Source organism: Falco naumanni, chromosome 1 (genome assembly GCF_017639655.2).
Source record: "Falco naumanni isolate bFalNau1 chromosome 1, bFalNau1.pat, whole genome shotgun sequence".
Classification (NCBI taxonomy): Eukaryota; Metazoa; Chordata; class Aves; order Falconiformes; family Falconidae; genus Falco; species Falco naumanni.
In genome coordinates, this window is record NC_054054.1 from 54,529,357 (window position 1) to 54,544,738 (window position 15,382).

General features: G+C 44.3%; 1 protein-coding gene across 1 annotated transcript; it reads left to right on the top strand.

Moving 5' to 3' along the window:
• The first annotated feature begins 9,335 nt into the window (after nt 1-9,335).
• Nucleotides 9,336-14,112, top strand: LOC121088410. The gene is made up of 2 exons (XM_040594424.1): nt 9,336-9,536; nt 10,108-14,112. Exons 1-2 carry the CDS (start codon nt 9,377-9,379, stop codon nt 11,022-11,024), a joined length of 1,077 nt encoding a protein of 358 aa, XP_040450358.1. The 5' UTR covers nt 9,336-9,376; the 3' UTR covers nt 11,025-14,112.
• Nucleotides 14,113-15,382: the final 1,270 nt, after the last annotated feature.

Genomic DNA, 15,382 nt, shown 5'->3' on the forward strand with positions numbered 1-15,382 from the left:
GTTACAGACATAGTTGCATTTGCCTGTGTCACAGCTGGGTTTAGGCTCCAGTCTGAAGGTTTTTTGTGTCTGTTTCAGACACTTGCAAAAGTACTGAAATCAGAAGTTACAGACCTTTGAAAATCTGGGGTCTAATATGCCTCAAAATTGTTCCCTACCTATGCTGAAACACTAGTCCTTAAGTTCCTTCAACATCTCATTTTTGTTGTCCTTAGCAGCAGCTGCCAGAATAGAGGTATCTGTTTGTGGCACCCACAGCTCAGATAACTAAACCCAAGCAATTTTGCTCAGTCTTCTAGTTGTCCACAGCAGATCACATGGTGACACATTCTGAAGCGCGGGCTGTAGAGATAGTGCGTATGAGGCTCACAGATAGGTGTCTAAGCCATTGTTTGGTCTAGTGTTGTCCTACCTGCTGACCTGTATATGATAGTGTGTGTGGGATTCAGAGAAAAGCATAATACCATCAACTTTATGGGCCATGTGCCTCTTAGGCAACTTCCGTCCAGAAGCCAAGTACCCTAGTTGGCCAGCTTTAGCTTTCCAGCCTGTGAAAGCTTTGCAGCCTCAGGATGCAATCCAGTCCAGCAGCACAGTCAGTGCTGGCCATTACATAGGATACCAAACACACTATAGGAAGTTCTAAATAATTCTATTTAAAAAAAAAAAAAAAGTAAAATACAAAGTAGAATAGATAAGATTCAAACATTTGAGGTTATTTACTGCTTAACCTTATATCAAGAACAACACACTCAGAACCCTCTTGCAGTGTTTTCTTATTTCTCTTTCCTGTTCCTGTCGCTTTTTCCATTACTTCAACTTGGTAGCAAATCCAATTTCCAGTATCTTTTGAGTAAAGTGTCTCAAACTTCCTGGAAAAGCTGAGGAAGATCTGTAAAGATTTTTAGCTCACCAGCCAATATAGCTGGGAAAACAAAGAAGGCAAAGTTTTAGATGCATAGACTTCCTAAGATCTTAAAGGCAGTAAATTTCAAACTGAGTGTGGATCATTTGTTGTGCGTTTAATCTAATGGTTTTAATCTGTGCAAAAGAACAGTGTGACTGGCACCTTGGAAGCAGAGGGGCAGAAGAAGTGTCAGAAGAAGGTCATTTGTTACTCCCAGAAGGAGGGAGAGACTCACTCACTCAGGCACACACTCAGGCACACTCAGGCACACACTCACTCAGGCACTCAGGCTCATACTCAGGCGCACACTCACTCGGGCACACACTCAGGCACACACATCACTCAGGCACGCTCAGGCACACATTCGCTCAGGATCACACTCAGGAACATACTCACTCAGGAACACACTTGGGCATTCACTCAAGAACACACTCACTTGGGCACACACTCACTCAGGCACACACTCACTGAGGTACACACTCAGACACACATTCAGGCATTCACTTTGACTTTGTCTTTTCTTCTTTCTTTCTTTCTTTCTTTCTTACATGCTTTCTTATTCCTTCCTTCCTTCCTTTCTTTCTTATTCCTTCCTTCCTTCCTTTCTTATTCCTTCCTTCCTTCCTTTCTTTCTTATTCCTTCCTTCCTTCCTCCTTCCTTCCTTTATTCCTTCCTTCCTTCCTTGCTTTATTTATTTATTATTCCTTTCCTCCTTCCTTCCTTTCTTTCTTTCTTTCTTTCTATCTTTCTTTTTTATTCCTTCTTTCCTTCCTTCCTTCCTTTCTTTCTTTCTTTATTATTCCTTCATTCCTACCTTTCTTTTTTCTTCCTGTCTTTTTCTTCCTTCCTTTCTTTCTTCCTACCTTTCTTTCTTCCTTCCTTTCTTCCTTCCTTTTTTCCTTCCTTCCTTCCTTTCTTCCTTTCTCTCTTTCTGTGGAAGTCTGCACAGCTTAACCACAGGGGCCTTTTTCCTTTCTGTGCCAGAAATAGCTGCCAAAAAGGCTGTGTTCACTTGGGCTGTACAAAGAAAACTTCAAACGAAACTTCCAGCCATATGGCAACAGGTCGGGAGGTGATACTCGGTACACCAGTTTAAATTCAAGGTAGTTCACTGTGTTGTTTCACCAGGTGCAGCAGGCTTCTGTGAAATGCATTTTTTGCAAGGGGCTGTGCACTGCCAGCTCACCGGGAAGTGCATGTTGCCTACTGGCTGAAAAGAATTTGGAAAAAAAATAACTTGCAAGACAACACTTGTGTGCGGTTTGTACCCCACATGGCAAGGCACTGGCCATGGAGCTGTTGGCCCCCACGTGGAGGCACAGCCCCGTGGTCCAACAGGCCCATGCCACAATGCGGTGAGCAGCTCTTCCCCAAGCACCGCTGCCGTGGAGGGGGTGCTGTGCGCTGGGTCCGCGCCCACCCCAGTCCTCCAGCAATGGAGGTGCCGCAGCCCTGCCTCGGGGTGCCCCAAGAAGGTGGACCGCGTCCTCGGTCGAAACGGTGACCTCACATTTCTGTGATCTGAAGGGACAGCTTGGTGCTGCTTCACCACGAGGAGCAGTTGGCTGCTTTTGTACCCTCTGAACTCTTTGACATATGGTTTGCATGACAAAGGCCCAGGGCAGGTGACAGCCCTGAGCACTGGAACATGCAAACCCTACACCCCTGCCCAGCAAAGTGCAGCCCACAGAGGGGCAGCCTGTAATGCCTGGTCAGACAATAGTTAAACATTTTTGCATCCTCCTCCTTTAGGCAGCTACTCACTGCGCAGGATTCACTACTTGTGCCCCGCTTGTCAACATTTCTCCTCCAACCAAATGGACGCTCACCAAGCTGGGACACATTTAAATGTCGAGATCTGGGGAAAAGTCATCCTGCCTCTTTTAAACTTTGCCAAAACAGGCCCAGTAAAAATACAGGCAGCTTTTGGCAAGCTGCCTAGATATGGTACATTTTCCATGCATACTGTTTGCCCAATAAACAGGTCTAAGTTCTAGCACTTGAGACCCTCGTGGAGACAATACCTGTGGCCCGTGATAGCCATTGCTTGTCCTGCAAGCCCAGCTGGGTCTGAACAGCTCTTAACCCTGCAAGTGTCATCTCCTACCCACACCTCTGGGTTGATGCATGGATGAACGAATACATGGGTGAACACATGCATGAATGCACGTACGGATGCACAGACAGATATTGGCTTGCAGTGCACTGAACCCACTGGTTGCTCCCTGACCATGAAAGCAGCGGGTGATCTGTGTGGCTGCAGCAGGGTCCTGAACGTTATGCACTATCTCTTGGTCTCACCTCTAGTTCCCTTCAGGTGTCTGTACGGGTGACTGCTGTTAGTTAGCCTTGCAGAAAGTGACAGGTCTGAGGGCTGAACATGCTTGAGGCAGGAGGATGGCATCACTTTGCAAGCTGCCGTATCCTGAACAGCTCACACTGCCGCCTGCAAGCACCACTCAGTGCAAAGCAGCTCTCAGGCAACGGTGGATGTTCTCCTGAACACCTTTTAACATTTTGGTTTGTAGTAGGTGGGTGGGCTTCTGTGAAGGTGTCAAAGTATGCCAAAAGGGTGCAGTGTGGGCACTTGCAGAACCCACTTTGTGAATTACATGGTGAGGGCCAGAAACACTTTTTGAAGAACTAGCTTTTGGCAATCGTTTCATGTCCAGACATGAAAAAATCAGGGATAAGCTGAGGGCTAAAATTGAAATATCCACTGAATAAATAGTATCTTTATTTAAAAAAAAAAAAAAAAAAGCCAACAGAAAATGCCCTGACAGTGGTGTGACCTCAGTGGCAGAAAGATAGCTACATCCATATATTCAGACTTGGAGGAGATACTGTAACAGGAACAAGATGCTTAAGTGGGTTGCTGGAGCTACACAGGCAACATGCATTGCCTCTGTTCTTCCCATGCTTGTGGAAGTTCACCTTACTGTTAAATTTCCCTCAGGCATTGCACACAGGGTATACCGGTCACTAGTATCACATGTCCTGGTTTATTCTATTGCATGACCAGCAACGGTGCATTTTCAGTAAAATCTTCTATGATTTTTGCTGTTTAACCACCTAAAGGTTTTAATTCCAAAGGTTAGTAACAAACAAGCTGTAACAACATGCCTGTAGCATGGAGACATGGTGTGTACCATGAAGTAACTGGGGGTGAGAGGAGGGTGTGGGCCATGAAGTGACCAGGCAGCTAATGCTACAGATGCTGTCATGAAAGCCAAGCTGAGATGCAAGACTTGGTTCCAAATTGACCTAATCTTAGAGTAAATCTGAGTTTCTGAAGGAAAGAGGGCAACGTGCCAGGAAATAAAGAGCTTGGTAATTCTAAACAAGTAGCTTGTACTGGATATTGGGGTCCAGCCTACATAAAACTGTTGGAATTTTTGCTAATGAGTGTTAGATATCTTTATAAATACTTAATACAGAACGCATATGTGAAATAATAATTTTAAGGTTTGGGATCTCCAAGTCCAAAGTTGTAGGATATGGTGTCTAAGGCTTGATTTTCATAAGGAGTTTCTGTGCTACCTTAGTCTTTGCATTAGTTTACCTTGACTTTTTGAGGGTCATGCTTACATTATTTTGCCACACCGATAAAAGACTGAGCCTGAATAAAAATGTAACAAGTATCTATCGGTAAAGGATCTATCTGCATCTATCTTGTCACATTGCTAGGGTAAAACAAGGTTAAATTTGTATGTTTAAGTTCTCAGTTGATTTCCCTTCATTAGGAAGTGGCTGCATTTTAGTGCTGTTGTGCCCAATGGATTACAGAAAGTTTTACACTGTAATGCAAAGCTTCACCCCTGTGATGTGCACAATGCTTAGCAATCCAGCAGGGAAAGCTCCTGGGAAGTTTTAACACTGCATCAGTTAAGGTAATGTAATTTCCTTTCCCTTGCCTGGCTTTGTTATCCAGGAGTTGTTGCTGCAGTAACCGAGCCGCAGGATACACAGCAATTAAAGCTATGGGTGGTTGCACTTCAAGAAGATCGCCCCAGGAACACTACTTCACAGAGGTGTTTTTAGGACCCAATTTGATGAAAACTTTCTGGCAGCAGAACCAACATATGCCATTTTCTTACTTGGCCTTTGTAGATCTGCAAGATAAAGTTAATCTTATTATTTTTAATCTATGTTTGTTTCTATATTTGCTTCAGGTTTAACCAAGCAAAATGTGCTAGGTGAAGGAGACAGCACAGAGAGGGAACGTATTCATTCCATGTATTCATTCATCCAGCTGGGAAAACACTTGTGAACATGTAGGTACAGCACAGTGTTAAGCATTTGTTCAGGAGCTCTTTTCCCTGTTGGAACAAAAGTAACCATTGACATTTGGAACTGCTTACAGAGCTGATGAGGAATCATTGTGAGACAGCTGCTCTGCACAGCAGCATTCAGCTGATTTTTATGAGTTCTTCCTCCACACCATTCTTCCCTGCCTGCTTGGCATCAATGGACATCATCACTGGGAACACCCAGAGAGGCTTTCCTGACTTTGAGTTGACTAGAATGTGCTTTACATCCTTTCTCATCCCATCTCTTAGGTGAGCTGTAATTGCATCAATATGGAGAAACAGCACATTTCTATCTTGTGAGATTCTTAGTGTGAAGCCATGACTGTTACTACCATGAATACCCTGGTTTCTATCTAAGACAGGCCAGTATCCCCTTCCATTTCAGAAAATGAGGAGCAGTAAAATGAGAGCATTTACCATCGTGGTAGCTAAAAACACTCTCCTCACAGCCTTGAAAAGATTATCACTTCACATGTGGATTTTAACAGAGACCTGGTGGGTAGGAATGGAAAGAACTACACACCCAAGGACAGTCTCAAGGTTGCTGTTCCCCCTGCTGTCTTGGTTAATGCAGCCTGCTATGCTTCTGTGATGTACATCAGTACTTTTCTGGTAGCACAAAGGACAGTCAAACAGGTCCTCCAACCTGTCATTGCTGCATGCCAGCCCCGAGTTTCAGGATGAAAGAGCAATCCAGGACTCCATGTGTGATTACACAGCATAAGGCTGAGCAGTCATGCCTGCAAACACTTGGGCCTGTGCAGTCAGTTCCATCCCTACCATCATGCACAAAGCAGAAACCTGCTTCTCCTTCCCTAACAAATCTGTTTTCCCTCTTGACTAAAACATTTGTGACCCAGAGAACCCTCCTTGCATTCTCACAACAAACCAGTCTTTCCCCTCACTCCTGAGGCATGTCCTCTCCCTGGCTTTCCTCAATAACCAAAGCTGGTGAGTCAAACTCTTCCTTCTGTCTCTCATCACTCAGCCTAAGACCTCTGCTTCCTCTGGCACACGCTTCATGTGGATATTTTAACTAAACCAACTACCCTGCAGTCACAGAGAGAGTTCTAGCCACTCTGACATATCACTTCACATTCATCAATACATGCAAGATGACTGGGACTCAGCATCAGCATCACAGTGTGCTAATTCTGCAACAGCTTGTAGTAAAGCTGTAGAAGGGGAGCTACCAAATGTATGCCAGGGATTTAACAGATTGTTGTTGACTATCATAGCTCTGTCTTTGCAGTGTGCTCTGCACAGAGAGCAGAGCAAGACATTTATGTAACTAAAGATCCTCTTGGAAACTAGATTGGGTACTGAAAGTGTAGTATGGTGCTGTTTTCTGTACACCTAGTTGTCGCCTAGGTAGCTCCTGAGCATGCTGATGTGATGCACTACAGGGGATGCTATTACTGTAAAGGTGACACTCAACCTTCTTATGATCCTGCTTCTCAGATACTAGTTATTTAATCTGTATTAAGCGTCTTTCTTTAACAAGTGCTCCAATTACAGAATGAGGGTTGTTTGTGTTAGTGAACTTACGTTGTTCTCTGCTTCAAAGGATCATTTGAACTGATCAGTGTCATCTTTGATGTGTTAGCCACATTTCAATTAAAGGCTGGTTTTGGTCAGTATCTGGGTCGGAAACATCCTTTCAAGGGGGATTTAGCAAAGGATCCTAAGAATTGTTAAGGTGAAGGTTTTTACAGGTGAGGAGATAAACTACAGCAACAGCTGCTATGGAACTCCAACTTGGACAACAGGGTCGGCTTCCTTGCTCGTGTCATATTCAGTTAGCAGCTACACTCCCTCCAACCTCACAGCTTCCAGTCACCAACCATCAACTAGCTTTACTTCTCATTACACTAGACAGTAGAAAGGATACATGCTTTATCATCTTGTCACCACTGATGAATAGCCTTTGACCAGGGTGTTACAGAAAGACTGGAGAAAGAAAATGCAGTTTAATATAAGATTATACAAGGTCAAAACACAATTAGAACAACCATGCTGAATAGCATGCGCACTGACCCACAAGTCACAACAGTCTCAAAACCATCACTGGTGAGAAAAGTCACTTTGTACTAGTTACTCCCCTTCTTTGAAACTTTACAGAGCACTGAAAATTTAGTCTGTATAAAGTGTAAGATTTCTGCATTGTAGAAGATACCCCTTACTATGGAAGCCCAACAGAAAGATGGAACCATGTCTTTTTCAGGATCTTCATCAGCACCTTGCTGTTCTGTTAACAGCTTCATCAGAATATCCACGAGATACTGCTGTTACAGCTCCCCAGCCAGTACGAATTAACACCGTACAGGTTTGGAGGAAGTCCAGCAAGGCCAAGAGCATAATGGAAGGCAGTCTGGAACTCCCTCTTCATCACTGCCATGCTATCCGAGCGCACAGAGGGCCCTCTCCCTGCGGCCACGCTGCCACATAGACATGGAGAGCTTCAGCAGGACATACCCACATCTCTCCACATAACCTCGGTTGGATCAAATACCTCTCTTGGCCTATATGAGATATATACAAAGGTTTGCGCTCCCTTCAGTCAGCTGGAGGTCACTCGAGCACAGAAGCTCTGGCTGTGCTGTGTTTTGGTGATTTGCCACCAACTCTTCTCTAAAGAGGGCACCAGAACAGGCTGTGGTAAACACTACACAGCGCCATACACACCCTGAGGAGAGCAACAGGAGACTCCAAGTCCCAGGGAGAGATCTTAACACTTCAATAGTTACAGGAGAGTAGTTACCATTTGAAGGGCCAGCCCCAAGTTTCAACCTGGATATTGACACGCAGAATCGAACTCTACAGCTCGAGGAGAGTTATAAAGCAGGTATGATTATTGCGGCACTAGGTGCAAGGGGGATCCCTCCTCCTAGTTTGCACACTGTTTCAATAAACAGTCCAATATTTATTATACAAAGTCATGTATATACATAAGGTTTCTGAACATTCAGAATCTCCTCCCTCTAGCGCCTCTTCAAGATGTACTTTTCACCTTCTTGCACAGTTACCTGAAGTTCTTGTTTATCTTTGCATACGTTAGCAGTCATTGTTATTTAGTGTCTGTTACCTTAAAACATCTGCTAGCAAACGATTAGTCCTTCCTTATTGTCCACTCTAAACATGCCAAGGTAATACATGCCCACTGGGCTGGTTTTGATCTATATCAACATGATCCCCAGATGGGGGATCCACCTTCTTCGGGGTGGGGGCCATTTGAGTAGGAGGTCGCTGATCTCCTACTACCACAATTATTTTACCCTGGTTTATTTTCTTTTCGCAGTTAGCACATCCTCGTCAGAAGGCTCCTTATTTACATTTTTGTTGAGCTCATCTACATCAGTACTAATTGTCCCTTCTCAGGGCTAAGGGCTAAGCTCCCGCACTTTGCTCTTTCTCAGATGTTAATGTTTCTGTTATCTATGTAGCTTCTGTCTGCAGCAGAGTTCTAGGTTTTTCACTATATCATTATCATGGGGCAAGTAAAAGGATCTTGAAGAGGATCAGGCTGATCTGCCATTCTGGAGATGACGGCACCAAAGGAGGTGAGGGCACGCAGGAAAACAGCAAGCTGAAGCTCAGGCTGCCAGCTATGGAGCCTGGCTGCTTTGTTTTGCCTTGGGATTCAGCAGGGGTGGCTGCGGTGGAAGGGGCAGCCATCTCATTAAACTGTGCACAGATCACCTGGGTGGGCCAGCTGTAATTAATGGCGAAGGATGGCCGGGGAGTAATTCAGAGCTGAGTCAGCTGCCGCCAGCTGTTCTCTGCAGGAGGCCTGCCGGAGCCCCCAGGAGCACAGGTAGGTAACCTTAGACACCTTTTAACCTTACCAGTCCGCCCACTGTTTCAGGCTCGGGCGGGACTGGGGTGAGGCGCACCCGCACGCCCCCCGCCCTGCAGGCGGCCCGTGGGTTCCGGCCCCGCCAACGCCCGCCGCCACACCTGCCGCGCGGGGCAAGGCCAGGGCCAACGCCTTGGGCGGGCAACCAATGGCAGCGCTCCGAGCTACTCCGAGTGCCCAATCGGAGGGGGGCGCTGCGAGCGGCTCCGCGGCTATAAAAGGGCCGTGGGGGACAGCGGCTGGCCTTCGTTGGTTCCGCTATGTCCCGCGGTGCCCCAGCTGCGGCCGCCCCCTTCTGGGAAATGATGCTGCTGCTGGCCCGGGAGCCGGGTATGGAGTGGCTGGAGCTGGGCCTTACTGCGCAGGTAGCCACCTGCCTGCATCGTGGCCGAGGGGCAGCGTGGGGGACCGAGGTGGTGGCGCAGCCCCGCAGCTCCTGGGAGGACGGCGTGGCGGTGGCTGGTAAGTGCGGCCCGTGCTCTGTGGCGAGGTTCCCAGCACACCCGGTGGTGGTGGCTCAGCATCTGCCCCGCTGTGGATGGGGGCTGGCCTCTGGTTCTGGGTGGGGGGCAAGCGGGTCGCTGGTGGCCGTGGCTCTCGCTGGGCAGCCTTTCCCTGGTTTTACCTGAGTTCATGTGCTTTTGAAAGGAGGCCTCGAAAGAATTTCCCTTCCTAGGCTGGAGTGTGCCCTTTGCAGTTGCTATTTCTGTAAGCCATACCAGGAAGGCTTGGTTTTAAAAATGCTTTTTGCTTCTCTTGTCAATTACTACTCCACAAACCTGTACATTCCCAGAGTGTTGCCAGATCTAGTGCCTGAAATGGGCCTGGTATGTTGCTTGTAGTTTCCCATTTGAAAAATGTCTTTGGTCTTAACAGCTCTGGGTGTAGCTTTGTGTGAATTGTCTTTAATCAGATAAACTAGCAGAGCATTGTCTAGGGGTGTATTGCACTGAAGAATGCTATTTTTATTGCTGCTTAAGTGACATGCTTGTGTCCCTTGTCAGCATGAGCTAACATGTGAACTCTCTTGTAGGAAGGGAGTTTAGTTGTCCTCAGAAACATTCCTTGGGACCTTGGCCGCTGAAGACGTTGTGGTTGTTGGAGAGCTCAGGAGATAGTAGGCTTTGGCAAGCTTGCCTGGAAGGACTGAAGAAATTCCTTCTCTTTAGGAAAAGCATGAGAATGCCTGCAGCCTGGCCAATTCCAAAGGAGCAAGTTAGAGACTTTTTGGCTGTAGAATCTCATCGTTCATCCTCAAAGACACTCATGTATGTGGCAGCACTGTCTTACTTATCAAAACTGACTGGTAACCCTGATCCTCTGGAAGACGCTGTAACCCGTTGTATGGTGGTAGGGTTGAAATGTCAAGTGGGCATCCTAAGGGATAAATACTTGCCTGTAACAATTGAGGTGTTGCGATCTCTCTTAGGAGCTCTGGAGTCTGTATGCGTAACTCCTTATGAATGCTTACTGTTTCGTGCATTATTTACTGTAGCTTTTTTTGGGGCACTTCGGATAGGTGAGATGGTGGCAAAGCATCATAATGTACTGCAGCCTGAGCTGCTGTACCTGAGTGATCTCCAGCTGATGGAGAGGAGAGTGGTGTTTTGCCTGTGTAACTCTCCTGTGGCTCAGGAGAGACAACTCATCAGCCTTGGGCTGTCTGGAGAGCCGTGGGTGTGCCCTGTTCTGGCCCTCCATCGCTATGTGATAGTTCGTTCACAGCTGGAAGGGCCACTCTTTATGCACTCTGATAACACTACTGTAACAAAGAGGGAGTTCCTGACCATTCTCCGGTGTGCCCTGCGACTGCTGGGGTTATGCCCAGAGCAATATGGTGTGCATTCCTTCTGGCTGGGGACTGCTGCCACTGCTGCACGCTGTGGGTATCCCAGGGAAGATGTCACTCGCCTAGCAAGATGGCCCTGTGTGATGCCAGAGAGATCATAGCCATGGAGGCCAATGGTGAAATGGAAGCTAATGAATTACCTTCTTTCTGTAGAGCTGGCTTTTAATAGTGTAGTTTCTAGTCTTTGACAGTAATTTAGTATAATGCCTGTAATGAATTTCATACCTCAAAGTGGGGTGATCTGTGAAGGTCACTCACAGTAGCTGCTTGTGCTGTTTGTAGTGTTGGTGATGGGGTGTCAAACCTGCTGTGCATGGACCTTGTCTGTCTTGTCTTGACAGAGCAAGTCTGCAGACAGTTTTATCTTGTATAGTGTGAGTATATGTTTCCTTTTTAAAAACAGTCTCTGCCTACTAGTAATATTGTTGCTCTTTACCCAGAAGAAATTGTAGTCTTGGCTTTGACAACAATGAATGACAAGCAGACTCTGAAGTTTTGAAGGAAGACTCTTGAAACTTTAAGGTGGTAATCATTGTAAAACAGGAGGTAGTTGAATTGCATAGGTGCACGCTTTTAGCACTGACATGTCACTAAGGTGAAAAGGGAAATATAAGCTACGTTATTAGCCCAATAACAGACACCAAAGGATGAGCTTTCTACAATTTCTATCGATAATTGTAAGATGTTCAAAGTAATATCCTTGTACTGCTTAAATAGGGGACAGCAGCTTTCCTGCTCAGCAAACTCTGCCTCTGAAAATACTTTGCTTAATCCTCTAGACCCAATTCCCTCTGAGCATAATTAGCCTAATCAGTATTTTCAATAACAGAAATAGCACGTGGTTCATTTAACAGTTAATGATTTCCTTAGGATATGATACTTGCTGTCCTTAATTCAGCCTATACTCTTTTTGCCTGAATTTTAAGTTATTTTTTTAAAAATTGAGGAGTTTTCAACCATAATTGTGAATACAATGGCTTGAGTACTTGTAATTTTGTAATTATAGCATTTATAGTATTTGGATAGCATGTGTTGGAGTATGTTTTTCACCATACGGCTGGACTGGGAAGGCAGTTGATGTGTCAGATGGTCCCCTGGCCAGAAACTGTGGTGAGCTACCAGCACTGCTCCAAACCTGGACCATGATGATTGCTGATCAGGCTAGCTTTGTATCTTACTCTGCCCTATGCGCGTCTCTAACAAAACTATGGGTTATAGAAGTGTAACCTGAAATTTAATGCTCACTTGATCTCCATGTGGATAATTAGCCATGACTTCTGATTGGTAGAATTTAACGCTGTCTATGTAGGGCAGCACTAATCTGCTACTCTTTACTATGAGTGACATTGTGTTCGCTGTGGGAATTAACTACAGTGCAGCGAGACTTCTGTGGTTATGACCATATCTGAGATCTTTGTAACTGCAGTTCAGCTAAAAGCTTTTTGATTGTGTGGCTTTGTTTGCTAGAAATGCTTGTATAGTAATTTCTGTTCCCATGCATGGAATCAAGTTTAAATAGAGCTAAGGGGATGCAAATGCAGCATCTGCCCAGGAGTTTATCCTGAGGTGCCCACCAGCTGCTGCTGCTGGTTAGGCTGAACAGACGCTTGGAACATACCTGCATAAGGAGCTGCTTTGTGCTCTGTGGAAGCTTTTATGCATTTTTTGCTGCCACCGCTCGCCCCCCCCCCCCCCCATGCACGTGATGCTTCTGCTTGCTGGCTTATGTTGTACGCAGGCATGCCAGCCTCTAGTGCTGTCTGTTGCCTTGCTGTGAAAGGTGTTTGTATTGGGTATGGGTAGCATGGTTTTGGTGGTGGGGGACCTCTGTAGGAAGAGGTTAAGGGACTGCCCAGTTCATATTTTTGTTTCCCAGTACTCAAATATTTTATTTGGCAAAAAATTAATTTTTCCCAAGTTGAGTCTGTTTTACCTGTGACAATAAGTGATCTGCCCATCTTCAGCCCTCTGTACAAGTAGATCAAAGTAGCTGCACCACTGTTACAGTCCCAGGAGTTTGCAAAATGAATGCAGTACAAAACCAACTCAGTGGATGTGCCTGACCATTTTAACTTGCTGCTAGGACTCTGCCGTTTAATTGATTTCAGCACTTTAGTGTTTCCCAAATAGGGAAACAGGAAAGCCTTGGAAATATTTTTAGAGTGCAAATGGGATGTCCTAGTAAGACAGGAATGGCTGCATTAATGTATGTGCTCTTTTAAAAGCTTAGAGGTAAGTCTGTCTTCTGGGGCACCTGGTATCTGGCAAATACATGCCATGAAGATTGCTCTACAATACTGGGAATATGGATATCTGTCTTATGTGTAATTTCTATGTCTGTGTGATACATGAAGCAGAAGAATTAACTTTTTTGTTATTTCTACATGTGTTCTGTAGCTGTAGCCAGAGATTTTGGGCTTGTACACCCCTCCCCCCTAATTTGAAGTAACATCTAGGAAGTAGCTGGAGAAATGATGAAGAATTAAGTAGTTACAACTTCACTGAGTTATCATCCAAGCATTAAGAAGATAAATTTGTTTTTAAGGCAGAGCCTTCAGAGGTAATTACTTCAAAAAGCCCTGTTTTGATAGGCTGACATATTTTCATGTAATAGGGTTATAAATGCAGGGTTTGATCTATAATTACTTGTTGGAGCTATAGGTGTCCTCTTAAGTGATAAAACTGAGACAGCTGGGAATTAAATGAGACCTGTTTTTCCCTGAATGTTAGGAGTTTCATATTTCATCAGTTCAGTATCTGAAAATTGTGATCTCTAACAAATTAATTTTTGCAAGGTTTTTCCATTTAACTCTTTTAAAGATCCTAAAGAGAAGCAGAAGAGGATATAAGAAGGGTATTTAAGAAGCAAAATGGGGAATTATTTCAACTTGCAGTTCTTTCTTATGATGTTAATTAATGACTTCACACATTTTTATCATGTTAAGGGTGAAAGGCTAAGCATATGGACTCCAAAAAGAGCTAAATTACTCTTGTACTACTGATCACTGCTGTGGGAATTCATTATGTTATGTGGAGATACTGGTGAATAATTATCCGCATGGAAGCTTGAACTCTTTACTTAAATTCAACAATTATAAATTGTAGAAGTTGTAATTAGACTGTTTACATGAGCAAAGGGGAAGTGACTAGTTGTATTTTTTATTAATAAAACCCAAAACTTTCTTTGTACACCTGGTTGGTATGCCTTTGATTCTATTCTGATTATGATGCTTATATCAAATACAGTCTTTAGAATGACAGAGATAATGTTACCCATTAATTACTATAGTACTGAATAATGAAGTATAAAGCCTATATTCTTACACAGCTAAAATTTTCATTTTGGAAATTGACTTCAGAGTTCATGTTCCTGAAGTGGATGAAACCTGCAAGAAATAGCTTCATATCTACTAGAAACGAAGCGGGTAACTACATCACATGTTTATCAGGTTTTGCACCAGGATCCATGAGTATTTCTTGCTTGTAGAATGAAAGCATCCCCTGCTAGTCTGATGAAGCAGCATTGTGTCCTTTGATAGCAAAGACCCAAGTCCAGAAGTTAAGGATAAATACACAAATGCCTTTAAATGTCTTAGGGTTTTCTTTTCAGTGATTATGTAGAGAATTAATTGTGCCACAAAAAGTGCTGAGGAGGCTTTTTTACACTATCTGGAATTGCAAACAATTGCATATCCCAAAATTTTTTCTTGTTTGCAACCTGCACTTGGATGGGAACGAGCTAGCAAAAGAAGACCTTAAAGATTGAGGAGTTCAATTGATTTGTGACTTGAAATGTCCCCAAAGTTCCTTTTGGGTACCTAGAAGTCTTTTGTCACCTTGACTGCTTCCTTCTACTTAGATACGTATATCCATCAGTTTGTTTACACGTTGAAGAGACTTGATCATTCTACTCCATAGCAAGGAGGACACTGATATTCTGTCACAGGTCTAATGGCAGCACACTGGGCACAACATGCCAGCACTGTGTTACCCTGCTGTGGCAGGGGAAACATCTGAAGAGGTTTCATTTCATATTTGTAAATTATACCTCAGGTAGCTTGTAATTGCTAATGTTGCAAACTTGGAATCTGCATAGGCATAAAAAGTAAACTTATTTTAAGATATCTGAAGGAAAAGCAATTTTTTTTCTAAAAAGATAGGTGAAGAATGCTCTGTTTTATGTGTTGTGATGCAAGTTTGGCTGGAAGCATTAGTGTAGTGCCTAATGCACCAATTGCTACTGGCTCATTGACTCATCTCTTCCAAGGACATGTCCTAATGTGTTGCCATCTCATTTTCTGAAGCTGGCTGTGTACTCACTGCAACATGTTGCTTAACCACATCAGTATCTTACTTGCTACTTACATTGCCTTGAAGTACTGGCAGAAGGGAAAGAGAATAAACATGTATCACATCCTATGCTTTTTTTTATGTATAGCTTCCCACCAAGATTAAATCA

Excerpts from the sequence above, each read along its gene's own strand:
- LOC121088410 (XM_040594424.1), top strand. The coding sequence starts at position 9,377 with ATGATGCTGCTGCTGGCCCGGGAGCCGGGTATGGAGTGGCTGGAGCTG. Across the intron at positions 9,537-10,107 it reads GGACGGCGTGGCGGTGGCTG|GAAGGGAGTTTAGTTGTCCT; the intron begins GTAAGTGCGGCC and ends ACTCTCTTGTAG.